General features: G+C 40.0%; 1 protein-coding gene across 1 annotated transcript in view; it reads right to left on the bottom strand.

The window, feature by feature from the left end:
* Positions 1-469: 469 nt before the first annotated feature.
* Positions 470-17,494, bottom strand: part of ME2 (malic enzyme 2) — a 50,391-nt gene continuing 33,366 nt past the window's right edge. Inside the window, exons 13-16 of the mRNA XM_084628822.1 lie at positions 14,560-14,662; positions 13,706-13,776; positions 12,263-12,361; positions 470-10,079 (exon numbers count right to left, since the gene is read on the bottom strand). Coding sequence (XP_084484948.1) covers positions 9,915-10,079; positions 12,263-12,361; positions 13,706-13,776; positions 14,560-14,662 — 438 coding nt within the window. The 3' untranslated portion in view covers positions 470-9,914. The remainder of the gene's footprint in view (positions 10,080-12,262; positions 12,362-13,705; positions 13,777-14,559; positions 14,663-17,494) is intronic.

Genomic DNA, 17,494 nt, shown 5'->3' with positions numbered 1-17,494 from the left:
TAACAGCATGCCGCAAGGGTCTACTTTAACATTTCCCAAGTACCTTTCTTGCTTTATATATAAACTGTTCAATGGAGAGTTTTTGAATGAGACTTCTCACAGCTACTGACTTCCAAATCATTAGGATTTTAAATACAGCTATTTTATAAAACCAGTAAAGACCCCTGATGCTAAGGTCAGGGTGAACACTGCTTCAAAACATTTTTGATACTGTTTATGTACAGTTGTATCCCATGATGAATACATGAGTGTTATCAAAGCAAGGTGGGTAGCAGCTGGATATCTGAAGAACAATGTTATTAATTTAAGCAAGCTTGCTGCTATCTAATTTTTCAAAGCTGAGCAGGTTTGGACCAAAGTAGTATTTGGATGGATAAACCATCAGTAATTACATAATGTTTACCTGTGCTGATGTGACTACAGTGGTTGACATGTATGATTATGTACATTAAATGTTCTAAAAATTTCTACATATTGAATTGAGTTGCACGACTCATTACTGGGTGCCCTTAATTGGTCCCAGGATAAGCATTGGTCAACTAAGGGGCAAAGATGGAAGCGAGCACAAAGTGTGATCCAGAGGAACCTGAGTGGAGCAAATGCTTCCATGCTGTAACTGATCCCGTCTGTTTCTGAGGGAAGAATTGTTATGTAGTTAAAGCACACAATAAAATCAACATTCTATTCTCAAGTATCAAGGGGTAGCTGTCCACAAAAACAAGGAGGAGTCCCATGGCACCTTAAAGAGTAACAGATTTATTTGAGCATAAGCTTTCATGGGTAAAATCCCCAATAAATCTGTTAGTCTTTAAGGTGCCACCGGACTCCTTATTCTATTCTCAGCTGCACAACATACATACCAAGTGGCCTGGGACAAGCCACTTTAACTCTCTCTGCTTCTGTTTCCCTGATTGTACAATAAGGTTAATACTTCTCTACTTCACAGGGTTTTCAGAGGTACAGGGCACCTACAACTCCAACTTAAGTTAACTGTGAGTGTTCAGCACTTCTGACAATCAGGATCTAATCCTTATAAATCCCTTGAAAACACTTTGTTGGAAGCCATTATAGAAGGTACAAAGTATTAATCTAGCTTCTCCTTCCCCTTGGATATTTATGCCTTTATCTGTGCTGTTTCTTACCCTCATTGTGTCTTTGTACACTCCTGGTTTTTATTCCAATTCACCATAAAATACACTTCTGCTGTTCAGCCTTTCAATGATAACCCAAATAGACAATATTTTAAAATTTAAAAAGTTCTCTGACCCATGCTGCAAATCCTTTGCATTTTCCACATTTCCATTGACCACACTGGGAGTTCTGAGTGTGGAGAGAATGCAAACTAAGCAATAAAGCCACAGTGTGGACCAGAGAACAATCTTTAGCATAACATACTGGTAAAAAAAGAAATGCTTATTTATATCAGCTATATATGCAAACCATATTACAAAGGGCTTGTAAATGCCCCCTTGGAGATCTGTGGATTCTAATCCCATTTTAGGTCAATGTGAAGATGAATTTGGAGATATCCTGCTAGTCCCACTATTTACATATGTTACCATACACGGTTGTCACAGCTGGGAGTCCCTACTTATGAGTCACCGAGGCCTGGAATAAAAAATATTGTAGGTCAGGATTATGGGGCATTGACATAGGTGTATGGGTGATACCTGCACAGGACCTGCTGTAGGACATTAGTTGTTGGTCACTTACACTAGCACTGAAATCCATTACAACAGAGTAAAAATGCAAGTTTCTCTCAAGCAATTTAGTATCATTTTTGGAAAGTTCTGTATATTGAGCAGATACTTTATTTTAAGAATAGAACAGAATCAAGCATAATTTGGGCAAAGGAAAATGCATTTTACTAAGAAAACAGAAGACCAGAACACTCATCTCAGTACAATTACAATATTATAAAAGGAAAAAAAAAACAATTCACATTTCAACACAATTTTTTTGTTTCAGCTGACCCTGACCCTCCTGAAATCAATCAAATCCTAGATTGAATTTGACATCCTAAAGATTCTCTTTGTCTAGACTAGAATTGTTCACACAAGAACTCCCAATATAGAGTGATTTCTTTACCTCATGTTTGAAATAGACAACAGTTAATTTTGCTATTTATTTTATTCCAGAAAAGCAGGCAGATCTACTGTGTGTAGTCTGGAGTAGGGTTACCATATGTTAAGTTCCCAAATAGAGGACACTACCAGGGGAAGGAGAGTACAGTTTCTTTTTACTTTGAATATTTAACATTTATAAACAATATCTAACATTTATAAATAGCCTCAAAAATAAATGTAAATCAAATTTAAATGTACCTTTTTACATGCACTCCTTTTCTACTGCCTTCTTCCTGTTGTGCCCATGTATATTCCTCTGTAGAGCATATCTTTCTCAGCACTGGCTGATTGCTCAGTAAGCAGCCATGGAAGTCTTTGCAAGATGTGTGCCTGAAGTTGTACTGTACAAGCAGGATCCTTTTCAGCAACTCAACAGTCCATACCACGCCAACCTTACTTCTATGCTGCTGCACTGCCTCCAGAGCTAGGCACTCGAACAGCATCACCACTCTCTGGCTGCCCAGCTCTGAAGGCAGCGCCGCCACCAGCAGCAGCACAGAGGGTGGCAAACCAGTAAACATGCATGTCACTCTTAGGGCACGCCAGGAATTGCAGTTCTACCAGAACTGATGTTGAAAAAAGAATGAGCAAGGAAAAATCACAGACATTTGTTCGTATTTCAAAAGTCTGCCCGGATGGAGATTGGTGGACCAAAAAAGAGGTCATGTGTTGGATCATATTAAAGAAGTTCTGTATTAAAATCACAAATGAGTTTGATTCCCCAGAGTTTAAATTCCAGGGTATTACTAATTAAGAGGTCTCTTGGTTTTTGGTACTGTTTCTCTCCCTCTATGTGTGAAACTTGCAAGCTGCTAATTGTGTTAGTACATTTAAGACAGAGTCTGTTCTCAAAGCAATTCACAGAGAGAGAGACTCAAAGCAATACTCTAACAACAGAAACAGCACCCAGAGACTCTCCACCCTTTTGTTGTATTAACAATTGTGATTAAAATAGAGATAGAGGATGTATGTAGATGGATGCTTGGTGTGGATAATAACTGAATGATCAGGGAGGTGCCAGCCTGAGAATCCAGTGTCCATCGGCTGAAGAAGGTGTCAAGTGGAAATAACCAGAGGACCCCCCCAGAGGGCAGACTGGAATCCACCCAACAGCCTCAAGGATGGGAGAACCAAAGAACAAGATAACATCTTGGAGCCATCAGGAATGTGCTATCTGCTGATTGATTCAGCAACAGCATGATGAAGCAATTCCCATAGACTGGCATAGGAAGAAATTCCTATAAAAATAGACTCTAAAAAGTGAGAACTTTGGGGGTCTGATTCTGCAAACCAACTTCCAGGAGCATCAGATGAGCATCTGACAAGGCCCTGCTCCCTCCTCATGTCCAGGCCACCTGGCCAGTGGCTTGGCATGAGCAACTCTAAGGCTGGTAACTATGATCACAACCTTGCAGAACCTGTGTGTGTGGGGGTGTATGTGTGTGTGTTTGTATGAATGAATGTGTGAATAAATATGAGATTGAATGGAATGTTATAGCTATAACTAACTGCTTACTATGATTCTTTCTGTATTCACAATAAATGTGGTATTTTGCCTTTTTCCCTTTAATAAGATCCTGCTGGTTTTTATTTTATTGGTATAACACATGTACGGGAAAACCCGAATGTACGGTAACCCTAGTGTGGAGAGTAATTCTGATTTCCATTTTTATTATAAAGGAACTTCTTTAAGGACAGATGAGCAAAATTCTGAAAAAACGATTGAATGCCTATATAACACAATGATTTGTGCTCCATGAGAGGCCTTGATCCCTGCTCCCATTGAAGCCAATGATAAAACTCCTCCTGACTTCAGTTGTGCAGAATCAGGCTCTAAAAAACAGGAAGGTTATGCAGGTAAAACTCCTTACTGAAGTCAATGGGAGTTTTGCTCCAGTAAGGATAAATAAGACCTGCTGAATTTGCCTAGATCTTTTAATGCTAAAAATGTTCTGAAACTGCCTCAGCTAATTTTACTGATTAGTTTATAAGAAGATAGTTTCCAAAGTAATGGGAGACTTCTCCCCCTTCCCTCAAAACTAAAATGGAAGGGACCTTTCTCATTCCCAAAGTGCACTCTACAATCATCCAGACTCATAAAAATTGCTCCTTAAAGTGTATTTCTAGTCTGAAGGTTTCAGAAATGTTCACTATTTTGTGTCTCTGTTTGGGTGCACAACTTTGGACACCTCAGGCCTGATTTTAAAGCTGCTAGAAACATGTGGCTCCCATTAAAGTCTGAAACTTTTGTTGAATGTAAAAATGACATTTTCTTACTCATTAAATCCAGTCCATGTGTATGTTCAGCAGATCTGACTCTGAATAGTAACTTTTTTTTTTTTTTTTTAATGGTCTTTGCACCTGCTGGTCCACCACAGCCAATGGAGCTAAGAGAAAATGAGCTGGATTCTGTTCCATTTTATGAATCAGCAACACAACTGGTACAAAAGTTCCAGTCAGCTACACCTGTACAAGCCTGTTGAAGGCAATGCGAGTTCACAGTTGAACGTGAAGACACAATTCCCCCAGCAGACGCTTTATTAGACTTGAAGATCATGCACAAGAAGAGATGACTCTAAGCTCTCTGGCTGTGTGCGCATGGGCTGGTAGTTAGAAAAAAACAACTTTCTACCTGTATACTGAGCACATTTGTTTTGGTGTCAGAGAGAGAAATATGGAACCTCATGAGGCTATGCTTAGTCATTTTTCAGAAGAGAACTGCATGTAAAGACATCTGTACACAGTATGCTAAATTCCCTCCAATGCTTACATAGGTGCATAGGGTTTGGACAGCTAGCAAGTCAAACAGCTGCCATGAACATAGGTTTTAAATCAGCACCAAACACTGTGCTTCAGAAGGTAACAGCGGCAAGAAGAGGCCTATTGCATGCTGGGGTGGTCCCATATGTGCCATCCTGAGATATTATGGAGACATGAATGTTAGAAGTACCTAGATAGGTCAAGATGGACAAATACACAGATATAGACAGATGACTCTTCTACCAGAGGCATGATACAACAGCATTCAGCTGGAGATGCTACTGGTTTGGCATTAATGCCCAGATCTGTTTTTGTATGTTCAATCAATAATTATTTGCTGGTTCGATGATTTCCCTTTCTCCAGCATTCATCATATGATAAATAGATGTAATGTGCAGGACTGATGTTGTGAAAGTTCTTATACAGCATTTGTGGCAGTTGTGGGCATTACATAAAAAACAGAGAGCAATACGATTTGTAAACTTTGGTGTATCATTTACAATCATGAGACTATTAGAGTCTGAATTTTTTTATTCTCACATTTCATACCTAAAAGACTGCTAGATGACAAAATGAAATGATATTAAGAGCTTGATCCTGCACTAAAAGTAAACGGTAGCAGGACCAGGACCTAAATGAAAGGAGATAGTTGCCTTTTTGTGCCTACTTAAAATCCAGTCTGAGCTGAGATACATGGTTGGATCTGTATGACAGCAATGATGCCACTGTTAACTTGGCAATAATCCAATTCTCTCACAGTAATATTCCTTAAAGAACAAGACTACTGTTTAGTAAAAAGGAGCCCTTGTCCTTTGTCCCTTCATTACATTTTCACACGAAAAGAGTTAGTTATAAAAACCTGCTAGAAAAAGTACAAAGAACAAATTCATCTGCTCGGGGCAAACAAATTAAATACTGATGCGGGTGAAATGATACTTCACTTACAACATTTTCCCATTAAAGCTTGTAAAATGCATGGAACATCATGCAACATCCTAATATGTCTAAAACAAATGTATGTGGCAAGTTACACTTTTGTATTAACCAGATACAACATTGGACTTTCACGCACAGTTGTTAGCCAAAAGTAGTATAAAATATACAAAGCTTTCAAATGCTTTTTATTGAGCATGTATATTTTCAGGAGACAAAGTGGGTGAGGTAATATCTTTTATTGGACCAACTTCTGTTGGTGAGAGAGATAGGATTTCAAGCTACACAGAGCTCTTCTTCAGGTCTGAAGTGCTCTGTGTAACCTCGAAAGCATGCCTCTTTCACCAGCAGAAGCTGTTCCAAAAAAGATATTACCTCATCTACCTTGTCTCACTAATATCCTGGGACCAACTCAGCTACAAACACCACTGCAAACATGTATATTTTGTGAAGTTAGGCCATGTTCTCTTAGTCTTTTTCTTTTTGTTAAGTGCACATTCCTTTCACTTGTAACACAGATGTTTCCCTCCTTTGTTCTCTAAAGGACCGATACTGGTCCCATTGATGTGAATGGGAACACAACTGGGACCAATCCTGGACAGAGCTCAGCACCCTCAGCTCCATTGCCTTTAATGGGTGCTTAGGATCCTCAGCACCGTGTCAGAAGTGCTTAACACTGTATAGGACAGGGAGTGGAGGAGAGTTAAAGCATTTCTTCTGTGTGCACAAGTCACTGGGAGCGTATGCAGATTGAGGACAGGATCAGGCCCTAAGCAATGATTTTTAGAGAGAAGTATGTGCCTATTCTGCACAATTCAGTGCTATAGAATGTAACATCAGTGATAAATTTTTTTTTCTTTGGATTAAGATCATTTCCTTTATTGATAATTGTGTATAACTACCCTTGAAAATGGTTGCAAAGCAAAATCAGAATTAGTTAAAATATGAAGCTGAACACTATGGGGTTTCCTTTCTGGATGACAGATCAGTGAATTTTCAACAGTTTAATTCATGCTCTCAGGCAGTTTGAATGAACTTATTAAATATGATAATACATAGAATCTCTCTCATCCCTTTCAGCATGTATTTAAAAATAATAAAAAGGAAGAATGAAGTGCATCCAAAGTAGGATTACCTGAGCTGGTATCTCAGTCACAAACAGAAAACACAGTGGTGGTAAATCATATGTATAATCTTAGGTCCCAGTTATGATCCAGCGATAACTGAACAACAAAACCTGGTCACAAGTTAAAAGTTGCAAGTTAGATGAGATCTGTGTACTAGTAACAAAGTTAAATCCCTGGACTTCCATGATCCTTACCCAGTTGCAGAGACATAGTCAGATCTGACCTACATTAGAACTTTGAAACATTCTGTATCCAGATCAGGGAACAACTGTATTCTAAATGTGTCTTCTGTTTCAGTTATAGATCTAGTATAGACAGGGACAGACTCAGACAGGAGAGCTATGCTCCCTCCTCTCCTTTTCAGTGGCTTCTTGTATCTCAGACAAAGTTTCAAAAACATTCACAGCTGGTCAATGCCACTACAAGCCACTTTTGAGCAATGTAATGCTCTTGGCTCCTATAGATGAAGGACAGCAAGAAAATAATGGAGTATGTTTTGCAAAATCAGAAAACCTGGTCCACACTTTTATTAGAAGTCCCTGCCAATTTTTTTCTGTGTTTTGGCTGACAGTATCAGCTGCTACCCTTACAGCCTGGGGCAACAGCCTACTGCGGTCAGTCAATGCCACTCTTGAAGGGCCTAATTTTCAGAAGTGCAGAGTACCTACAGTTCCCATTGACTTTAAATTGTGGCTGCTCAGCTCTTCTGAGAAATAAGGCCCTAAATGGAGCTATGTATGTTTCTATTTAGTCACAAGGTACAACCTTTCCCCAATGGCTGAGCACACAGTCTCTGCAGTCATTGCTGACCCAGGATACAGAAGACTCCTCTTCAACACATGCCATGCCATGAGGGCAACATATGGAGTGCTTATTTTTTTCTTTGTTAAATTCATATTTTCACTGGAAGGAGTGGGGAAATGTTTGTTGTACGTTTACTTTAATACAATGATGCAGAGTTCCACTTACACACAAATAACTCATTCTCAATTCATGCTTTGGTGAGATTTGAGTTTTCAGAAGATCTGGCAGTTATTTTCTGTACTAAATAAATAATGATCCCAGAATAAGATTCAAGTTTAAATTAACTTATAAATACACTAGAAAGCAAGCAACGCAAAAAAAGATGAAAAGGCATTCTTTGTAAAAAACACCATGTGTGTGTTGGTCTTTTTTATAGATATAGAAATTGCGAACCTCATAATTCACAAAAAACACAACAACCGTAGAATTTAGAGCCACCTCCACGCTCCGTGTTTTACCAAAACCTCAGTATATTGTCAAGTAATTTGCCCATCACTGCTTTTTCTAAATATCTCAGCCTTCTCGCCTCACCTAGTTAAAATCCACTGCAAACTCTATTTTTCTTCCTCTCACCTTTTGCTCTTAAAAAGATTAAAATCAATCAATCCATGTTTATTTTAAAACCATAACAGAATAAGCAATAAAAGGATGGGGGGGGAGCTCTGCACCCTCTTCAAGGGGATATGGTAACTGTGCTTCCTGCTGTGCATTTGTTTGCCATGGATATAATGCCTGTAAATTTATTCCTGTATCTGGATCTTGGCTTCTAGCCTGTCAGTTCAGCCAGAAGAGGTATTTATTTCTGCCCTTGTTCCTTGACACAGCAAAACTCCAGTAAAGCACACAGTTCCCTTTGTCTAGTCTTACGTTATCCCTTCTCTGTTGGGGATGGTTTTAACAATGTCACAGACAACCACAATAGCAACATTCTGTGTCTACTAACGTAAAGAACTGGATTTCACTCAGACAGTAGATGGGGAGAAACGAGAAGGAATCCAAACAACAATACCCACGTCAAATTCAGGGCCTTCAATGCAACAGAAGGCTAAGCCTGAATGAATCAATGAGAAAAAAAGAACTAACCTAGCAATGGTCTAGCCACAACTTCTGATTTCATATGGAGTAACTTGATAGAAATTAAATTAAATTCACATTCTGTGGCTTGAAGAGGAACACGGGATCGACTGAAAACTTTTGAAAGTCAGACTTTGAGTCTTCTATTCACACTGAGCTACTGGGAGTCTATCAAGCGAAGACTGCAGGAAACATGCAGTCAAACCACTGGAAGGGCACATATCAACAGCTGCCTGCAGCACCCACTGTTCCAGCTTTATCAGTAACAGACAAAAGAAAGGAGGGAAAATAATCTTTGTTCAAAGCACCAAGCAGATCTGTTTTGGAGTCACTTCTGGTCAGTGATGGGTCACCTGGCTCTACAAACTCCTCACGTGAAAACAAAGGATGTAAGTTCTAGGAAGAACACAATGCTGAGAGGTTTTCTTAAAGTAACAGAACCTTAAAAAGAAAACAAATCAAACCAAAATCTCAAATTTCAAATGTGCACACAACATTGGCCTCCCCACAGCCAAGAATTTACAAAGCATGACCACTGAACAGAGTGGCTGAATGAAGCATTGAAACCTGGACACATGTAGCTTTGTTCTGCAGATGGAACAGAATCTGCCATTTGGATACATTTGGCCTTTTTTCTTGACAGATTCTTTCTGTGATGCCACAATTCATTGTTTGTGATGACAATGAAGAAACTAGACAGAAGACTTCTTATTAAAAAGCAAAAGCAAATATCTTGGCAATCAGCAATGATGAGAAGGAGAGATACAGTTCATTATCATTTGTCTGTGGCTAAAATACCATTTAAAAATTCTCTGGTGTGAGGAGCGCTCTAAACTTGAGTTACAGCATTACTGTCATTTAAATTAATTTTGGACAGCTATATCATTCATGTGATGTGAGTCATCACCAATATAGTTTAATCAGATTCTTATAGGAAAATCTGTCACGCAGGAAAATGAGGGGGTGGAGGGGAGACAACAAAATGAGGAAAAATAAGTTACAAGTTGCAAAAGTCATTATCGTAAATTGGTCTGAAAAGAATTCCCTGCAGAGTAGAAGACAGCACCCGAGGAGTGCAATCTTTTGTATGTCAGTGCATTTCAGATGGTTTTGCCGTAGCCAGAGGCCAGTCATACACGTCTGGCATGAAGGATTCATATTCGTAGCTCCAAACCTTTGATCGTATATATTGGTTCTTGTCTGCAGGTTCAGGGTAATGGAAAGCCATGTTGTTTGCGTACATAAATTCCATAACCTGAAAAGTTAAATCAGTGTACAGTTTGTGCCTGTTAATACTTATTTGGATGGTATACTACGAAAACAAAACAGAACAGAACAGAACTTCAGCTAAGCTAGTGAAATTAGATGTATTAAAAAAGGCTTGGTCGAGGGTAGTAGATAGTGTCAAATAAAAATCACATTTCTGATTTTTTGTTTATCTCCCATTATTACAAGTATCCCCTATGCAAGGAAAAGGGCAGGGTCTCATTCTAGTGCTCACAAGAGAGTGTAAAAAGGGGGCCTGGTTTACGTATTGGCTGGTGCTTGAAGTCCCTAAGAAGGCATGATTGGCAGCCAAGAAGTAATGGCCAACTCCCCAGGTCGTTGGTGTATATGCTACAGACCTGCAGGATGTGCAATGTGCTGGTCTGGGTGCACTCTACTTCTGGAAGGCAGCAGAATGCTCACCCAGCTTGGATCCGTCCCCTGAGCTCCTGGCCTGGTGGGGAAAATTCGAGGTGCACAAGACACGCATGCCACTATCCCTGCTCCCTAGGGAAGTGCAGATGAGGGAAGGATTTGGCCCTTCGTACCTCTGTTCTTTTCAAAGTGGAGAATAAATTTGGTTTTTTGATACAAGAAGTGGCACTTTTATACTCTCTCTCTCTCTCTCATATTACCAATTCCAGAAGATCTTATATACTAAAAACATTGCTACGATATCTTTGACATCTTATGCAGTGAGATTAACTGCTCTAAAGAATGTTTGATACACAATAATCAAATATTTTTCTTTGCATCCTTTCAGCTGAGGTAGAACACACACTTTGAATGCAGCCATAAGGCAAAATCTAACATTCAGGTAAAGTATCATTATGCATACTTCTTGGGCACCCATGAAGCCACAAGCTACTTAAAGCATCAACACCATCTAGGAGAACGACAAACTATCCTCTTTGTCTAAAATTAAAGCCAGTTACTTATGGGACCACTCTGCAACTCATAAGTTAGGCAAAGGCATGCTGAAAATAAATAGTGCAATATGACCTAAAGGGTGTATGGCTTAGCCTCATTTTGACTTCTGGTGCCAATGAGTTCCAAAGCTGGTGGCCCTTGACCAAGACTAGTCTGTTCCCATGAGTTCAAATCTGGGCTTCAAAAGCTAGAGAATCCCTTACAGGCAGAACTATCATAGGTTATGATAGAGGAAGAAACATTCTAGTTCTTTTAGGACTTTAGAAATAAGGACCAGAATCTTTTAAGGGACCTAGAACCGGAATGATGTCAAAGAAATCAAAGGAACAAAGTTTTGACTAGTGATCATTACCAGCATATAAATAAACTAATATTTCACAGATCTCCCTTATTATAGCAGAATCATAAAAATGTAGGTCTAGCAGGGACCTCAAGAGGTCTTTTCTCATCACACTGCACTGGGCAGGATTAAGTATACTTAAGCCATCCCTGACAAATGTTTGTCTAACCTGTTCTTAAAAACCTCCATTGATGTGGGATTCCACAATCTCCCTAGATAACCTGTTCCATTGCTTAACTGTCCTTATAATTAGAAGTTTTTGCTAATATGCAACCTAAACTGACTCTCAACTTGCTGCAAACTAAGCCAACTACTTTTTGTCCTATCCTCAATGGATGTGGAGAACCACTGATCGCTGTCCTCTTTACAACAATTATTACATATTTGAAGACTTACCAGGCCCACCCTCGGCCCTCTCACTTTTCGACCTTTCCTCATAGGTCAGGTTTTCTAAACCTCTTATTCTGTTGCTCTCTTCTGGACTCTAATGTGTTAACATCTTTTTAAAAGTGCAATGCCTAAAACTGGCATAAAACTCCAGCTGAGGCCTCACCAGTGCAGAGCAGAGTGGGACAACTATCTCTTATGTCTCACATACCACACTCCTGTTACTATATTCCAGAAAGACGACATTTTTTTGTAATAGCATCACATTGTTGGCACATATTCAATTTGTGATCCTCTTTAATCCCCAGATCCCTTTCAGTGCCTAGTCACTTATTTCCCATTTTATATTTATGCAGTTGATTTTTCCTTCTTAAGTGTAGTAGTACTTTGCACTTTTATCAATAGCCTGAACATTAGTCTGTTCTTTTTTTGTCCCAAATATCATGCTATAGAGCTTGGGAAGTTTATATAATGTACAGTGTATCTTTTTGCATAGGCCAATGCTATCCACTTACTTTAACAGCAATGCAAATAGAAACTTCTTTGATGTTGGACAGTGGTGGATAAAGCCTTCCTTGGGCAAGTTCCTCATTAGTTAACTGGTCTGTCAATGCCTGTATTAAAAACAAATATTAGCAATTGATTGACCCTTCTCAGAAGGCAATGCATCACTAAGCTGCAAACAGAGGAATGTGTTTGTAAGTTCTTACTGGTACAGCTTACCTGAAATACATATAAAAATGCATGGTATAAGCCAGCCAAAGCCTCAAAAATTACTATAAAGATGCAGGCTGCAATCTGTGTCCAAAGCAACAAGCCTCTCACTTATTATTAGATTTTTTTTAGCATCTCAGCTGAAGTCAGATGTTTCTTTGCTGAAGTGTCAACATCTCAATGTTAATGACAGTAAATAGGTAAATTACAAGGGAGCCACCTGCACTGCAGGGTTGGCCCATTGAACATGGATGCACAGAATGATGGATCCCATCATTCCACTCACTTCCAAATAAAACAACATAAATAAGTAAATATAAAAAGGAGAGGGGGAGATGGAAAAGCAAACAGACAGACAAAAGAAGCTGCAGAAGGTGATGGAAGAACGAAACAGAAATTACAACAAAGATTGGATGGAGCCGCTTTGTTTGCAATAAAAAAGAAAAAACACACAATAAAAACCACACACACTGTATTTCAGGGTTTAAGGCTTTTTTCCTTTCTACCTTTGTTCTGTCTTGTAGCTGCTCTCCCCTTGGGCAACCCTAAAAAACCCTGGCTACAAATTCTCCCAGTAACATCATCCAACCATCTTATGGATCATTTCCCCCGCCTAAAGTGCAGAGACTCCTGCTGGCAAATCAAGTCCATAAAGTTGGACAGCACATGGCAACGTAGGGAGATAAAAAAAACATCAACCCTAGAGCTGGTCAATAAATGGGGTTCTCCCCTACCTCTGTGGAAAATCTATTGTTTTGGTGGAAATTTGAGAACCAAAATACTTTGGCCAAACATGTTAAATATTTTGATTTGGAAATGCTGCTGCAGTGCCTCATGTGTCCATTCTCCTCCACAGTCCAAGCTCCCTCACTGATCTCCCATGATGCACCACCTCCCCTTTTGAAGAAGGGACGTGGCGCATCATCAGAATCCCTGGCTACAGTGCAGCACAAGAGACATAGTCCAGCCAGAGAGCACAGCCCATAGAGGAGAATGGGAACACAAGGTAAGCAAACTACAATTCCCATGAGGCACTGCAGCTACATTTACAAATTGAAATATTTCAAAAAATAAAATTTTTGTCATGAGCAGACATTTCCCACAAAAAATATTGATAATCAAAACCCAGTTTTCTACTGAAAAACCATTTCAGTGGAAAATTTTTGATCAGTCCAACTCAGCCCATCATGTCAACGGGACTGACTTCGCCTTTCAAAAGCCATCATCTATGTTTGAACACATACCTTTGCAGCCTCAAGGAAGACCTTATCAGTAATATGCCGAACACTGCTGAGGACTACAGCCAGAGCCACACCTATAATACAATTATTGATAATATTATGATAAAATCATTTTTAATGTGCAGCCCCATCATTGACATGGTACAAGAAATGCAGACAAGCCATAAAATAAAGTATTTCAGATTTATGGATAGGATTTTTTTAACCTTCTCTGTCAAGTGCCAAAAGATTCATAGCAAAGGAGAGAGAGAAGTACTAATTTTGCTACATAAGCATAGACAGACGGTGGAACACTCAAGTGCTGCACTGGACTTTTTGCATTAATGAGCAAAACTCTTGGTTCATACATTCACTTTAGTTCAATGTTAAAACACAAGTTCTTCAGACTAGTTACTGGTGTCCTAGTAACATACCAGAATGTGCAACTTTGGGGGGGGAATCCCATGATGCCTCTTTGCACTATTATCTGTGCAAAAGTAATTAGAAGAACAGCATCTTGACGAAAGTCCCCCCCTCCCTGCCAAGAAACAATAAATAGGCCTTGGTTATTTGTATTTCTAAAAAGTAATCAAACTGAAACCTGCTAATTGTGCATACAGACAGCCTATGTCACCACGTATTCTGATCACTCGTCCTTGTCATATCACGTATCCTTAATGGCCTCCATTTATTTATTGTACTCACTTAAGTCTTGTCTTAAACTAGACTAAGCTCTTCAGGGCTGGGAAGACCTCTTACTGTGTGCCTGTACAACGGAGCCCCAGTCCTGACCGAGGTCTCTAGGCAATGCTGCAATATTAGTAACAACTCTGAAATAATCTAATCTTAAAGTGGAAGAACAGAATTCTCTATATTACCTGGAAAAATATAGGCATTGTTTCCCTGGCCTGGTTTGAAGGATCGTCCATCTTTCAAAACCACATGCTCGAATGGACTGCCACTGGCAAACAAACACCGCCCCTGTTAAACAAGAGGGAGTCAGTCATTCACAGAGTCTGCATTACATGAAAATAAAATCGCCACGAACGAGAGGCTTACCACACCACACTCACAGTCATCTAGGCCCCAATTCAGTCAAGGTACTTAAGCAGAGATGCCAGAACAGGGGGTGACAGGGGACCATGGCCCCATCACCTTCAAAAGTGGGAAGGCAATGCCTTCCCACTTTTTACCAGCCATAGGGGTGAGCTATGGGGGAGGGGGGGAGGGGGAAGGGGCAGAGAGTGAGTGAGTGGGAGGCAGGGTCTTGCAGGGAAGAGGCAGTACCGGGGCAGGGGCTCAGGTAGAAGAGAGGACGGGGGGAGGGAGCACGGTTCAGGTGCTGGTGGGCCCCCCCACTTTTAGGGAGCTTCCTCCGCTCCTGTACTTAAGCATGGGCCTCATTTTTTCACATGCTTTAAGTCAAGGCCATGCCAGTGCCTTGCTGAATCAAAGCTCTACAGTCCATCCCCATGAAAACCAAAACTCCCACCAAACAACAGCTGGGAAGAGACAAAAATATTAGCAAGATTTCCTTCTGAGTTACAAACATCAGGAAACTAAAAGTAGAAAGCATACACATCAGACTATATAGGTTTCTGAGGAATGGAAGATTTCTACTTGTTTAAAAGATATTAATTCCTCCTAATAGCACACAGTTCTCTAGGAAAGTAAAACCTTCCATTGGGACTAATCACACGATTAAAGTAAATTATGATGATTAATTATTATTTGTATTGTGACAGTACCTAGGTGCACTAGTTATAGAAATGTAGGGCTGGAAGGGACACTGAGAGCTCATCTAGTCCATCCTGACAATGCCTGATATGTGTTTGTCAGGGATCCTCAAAGTTTTTTTGTTGGGACCCCCTTTGAAAATATTTCAGGCTGTGATGACCCCCCGCCCCCCATGCCATCTAGCTCTCAAGGCAGCGCCGCCACCAGCAAGAGTGCAGAAGTAAGGGTGGCAATACCGCAACCTCCCAGAATATGCTTGCGACTCCCTTTTGGGTTCAGATCCCAGTTTGAGAAACACTGGATGATGAGGATTCCATAATCTCCCTTGGAAGCTATTCCAGTGCTTAACTATCTTAATAGTTAGAAAGGTTTTCCTAACATCTAACCTAAATCTCCCTTGATACAGATTAAGCCTGTTACCTCTTGGCCTACCGTCAGTGGAGGTGGAGAACAATTGCACAAATCCTCTTTATAACAGCCCTTAACGTATTTTAACACTGATCAAGTCCCCTCTCATTTTTATTTTCTCAAGACTAAACATGTCCAGTTTTTATTAACCTTTCCTCACAGGTCAAGTTTTCTAAACTTTTTATCATTTTTGTTGCTCTCCTTTGGACTTTCTCCAATTTGTCCACATCTTTCTTAGGGTATGGTGCCAAGAATTGGACACAGCGCTCTAGCTGAGGCCTCACCAGTGCAGAGCAGAGTGGGACAATTACCTCCAAGGTCTTACATAGAACACTCCTGTTAATACATGCCAGAATTTCAGACCAATTTGCCATGATCACTTTGAATTTTAATCCTGTCCTTCAAAGTCACTCCCAGCTTGGAGTCACCCGCAAATTTTATAAGCGCAGTCTCCACTCCATTAGCCAAGTAATTAATGAAAATATTGAACAGTACTGACCCAGGACAGATGCTATTCAATATTTTCATCAACGACTTGGCCAGGGCCCCGCTGTGCTAGGTGCTATGCAAACATAAGACAAAAAGATGGTTGTTACCACAAGCAACTTACAATGTAAAATATAAGACAACAGGCTGATAGACAGACAGATGGGAGCACAAGGAAAGATTGAGACAATATTGGTCAGCATGATAGGCTGTGGTCTCAATATGTGCTTAAGTGCTCTGCTGCATCAGGGCCTCTAGAAGGAATGTGTTTTGCAATTGATCCTCTCTTGCTATGAAGATAGTTTTAATGATTAAAAAATATTAAAAGTCGCCGAGAGGTTTGAGTGTGAAATCTGCTTGCCCTATGGTCGAGCAATCTCTCCCTCTTCCAGTTCAAACCGGAAAACTGAATGTCTGATAGCAAATTGTGAAAATAATAAAATTAAAAAGTTTATAGCTCCATATCAATCTCACACATGAGAACACATCACCATGTATGCAAAAGTTCTGGTACTGTGTTTGAGCCTGCGGACATATGCACAGTAATGGATTTTTTGACAGGCTTCAGAGTAGCAGCCATGTTAGTCTGTATCCGCAAAAAGAAAAGGAGGACTTGTGGCACCTTAGAGACTAACAAATTTTTTAGAGCATAAGCTTTTGTGAGCTACAGCTCACTTCATCGGATGCATGCAGTGGAAAATAAAGGGGGGAGATTTTATATACACAGAGAACATGAAACAATGGGGTGTTACCATACACACTGTAACGAGAGTGATCAGGTAAGGTGAGCTATTACCAGCATGAGAGGGGAAAAAAAAACAAACACACACACACACACCCCCCTTTTGTAGTGATAATCAAGGTGGGCCATTTCCAGCAGTTGACAAGAACGTGTGAGAAACAATACGGGGGGGGGGAAACAAACATGGGTAAATAGTTTTACTTTGTGTAATGCCCCAGCCACTCCCAGTCTTTATTCAAGCCTAATTTAATGGTGTCCAGTTTGCAAATTAATTCCAATTCAGCAGTCTCTCGTTGGAGTCTGTTTTTGAAGATTTTTTGTTGACAAATTGCGACTTTTAGGTCTGTAATCGAGTGACCAGAGAGATTGAAGTGTTCTCCAACTGGTTTTTGAAAGTTATAATTCTTGACATCTGATTTGTGTCCATTTATTCTTTTACG

This window comes from Lepidochelys olivacea (genome assembly GCF_965140295.1).
Source record: "Lepidochelys olivacea isolate rLepOli2 genome assembly, chromosome: 5".
In the NCBI taxonomy this organism is placed as follows: Eukaryota; Metazoa; Chordata; order Testudines; family Cheloniidae; genus Lepidochelys; species Lepidochelys olivacea.
This window is presented reverse-complemented; position numbering and strand designations above follow the sequence as displayed.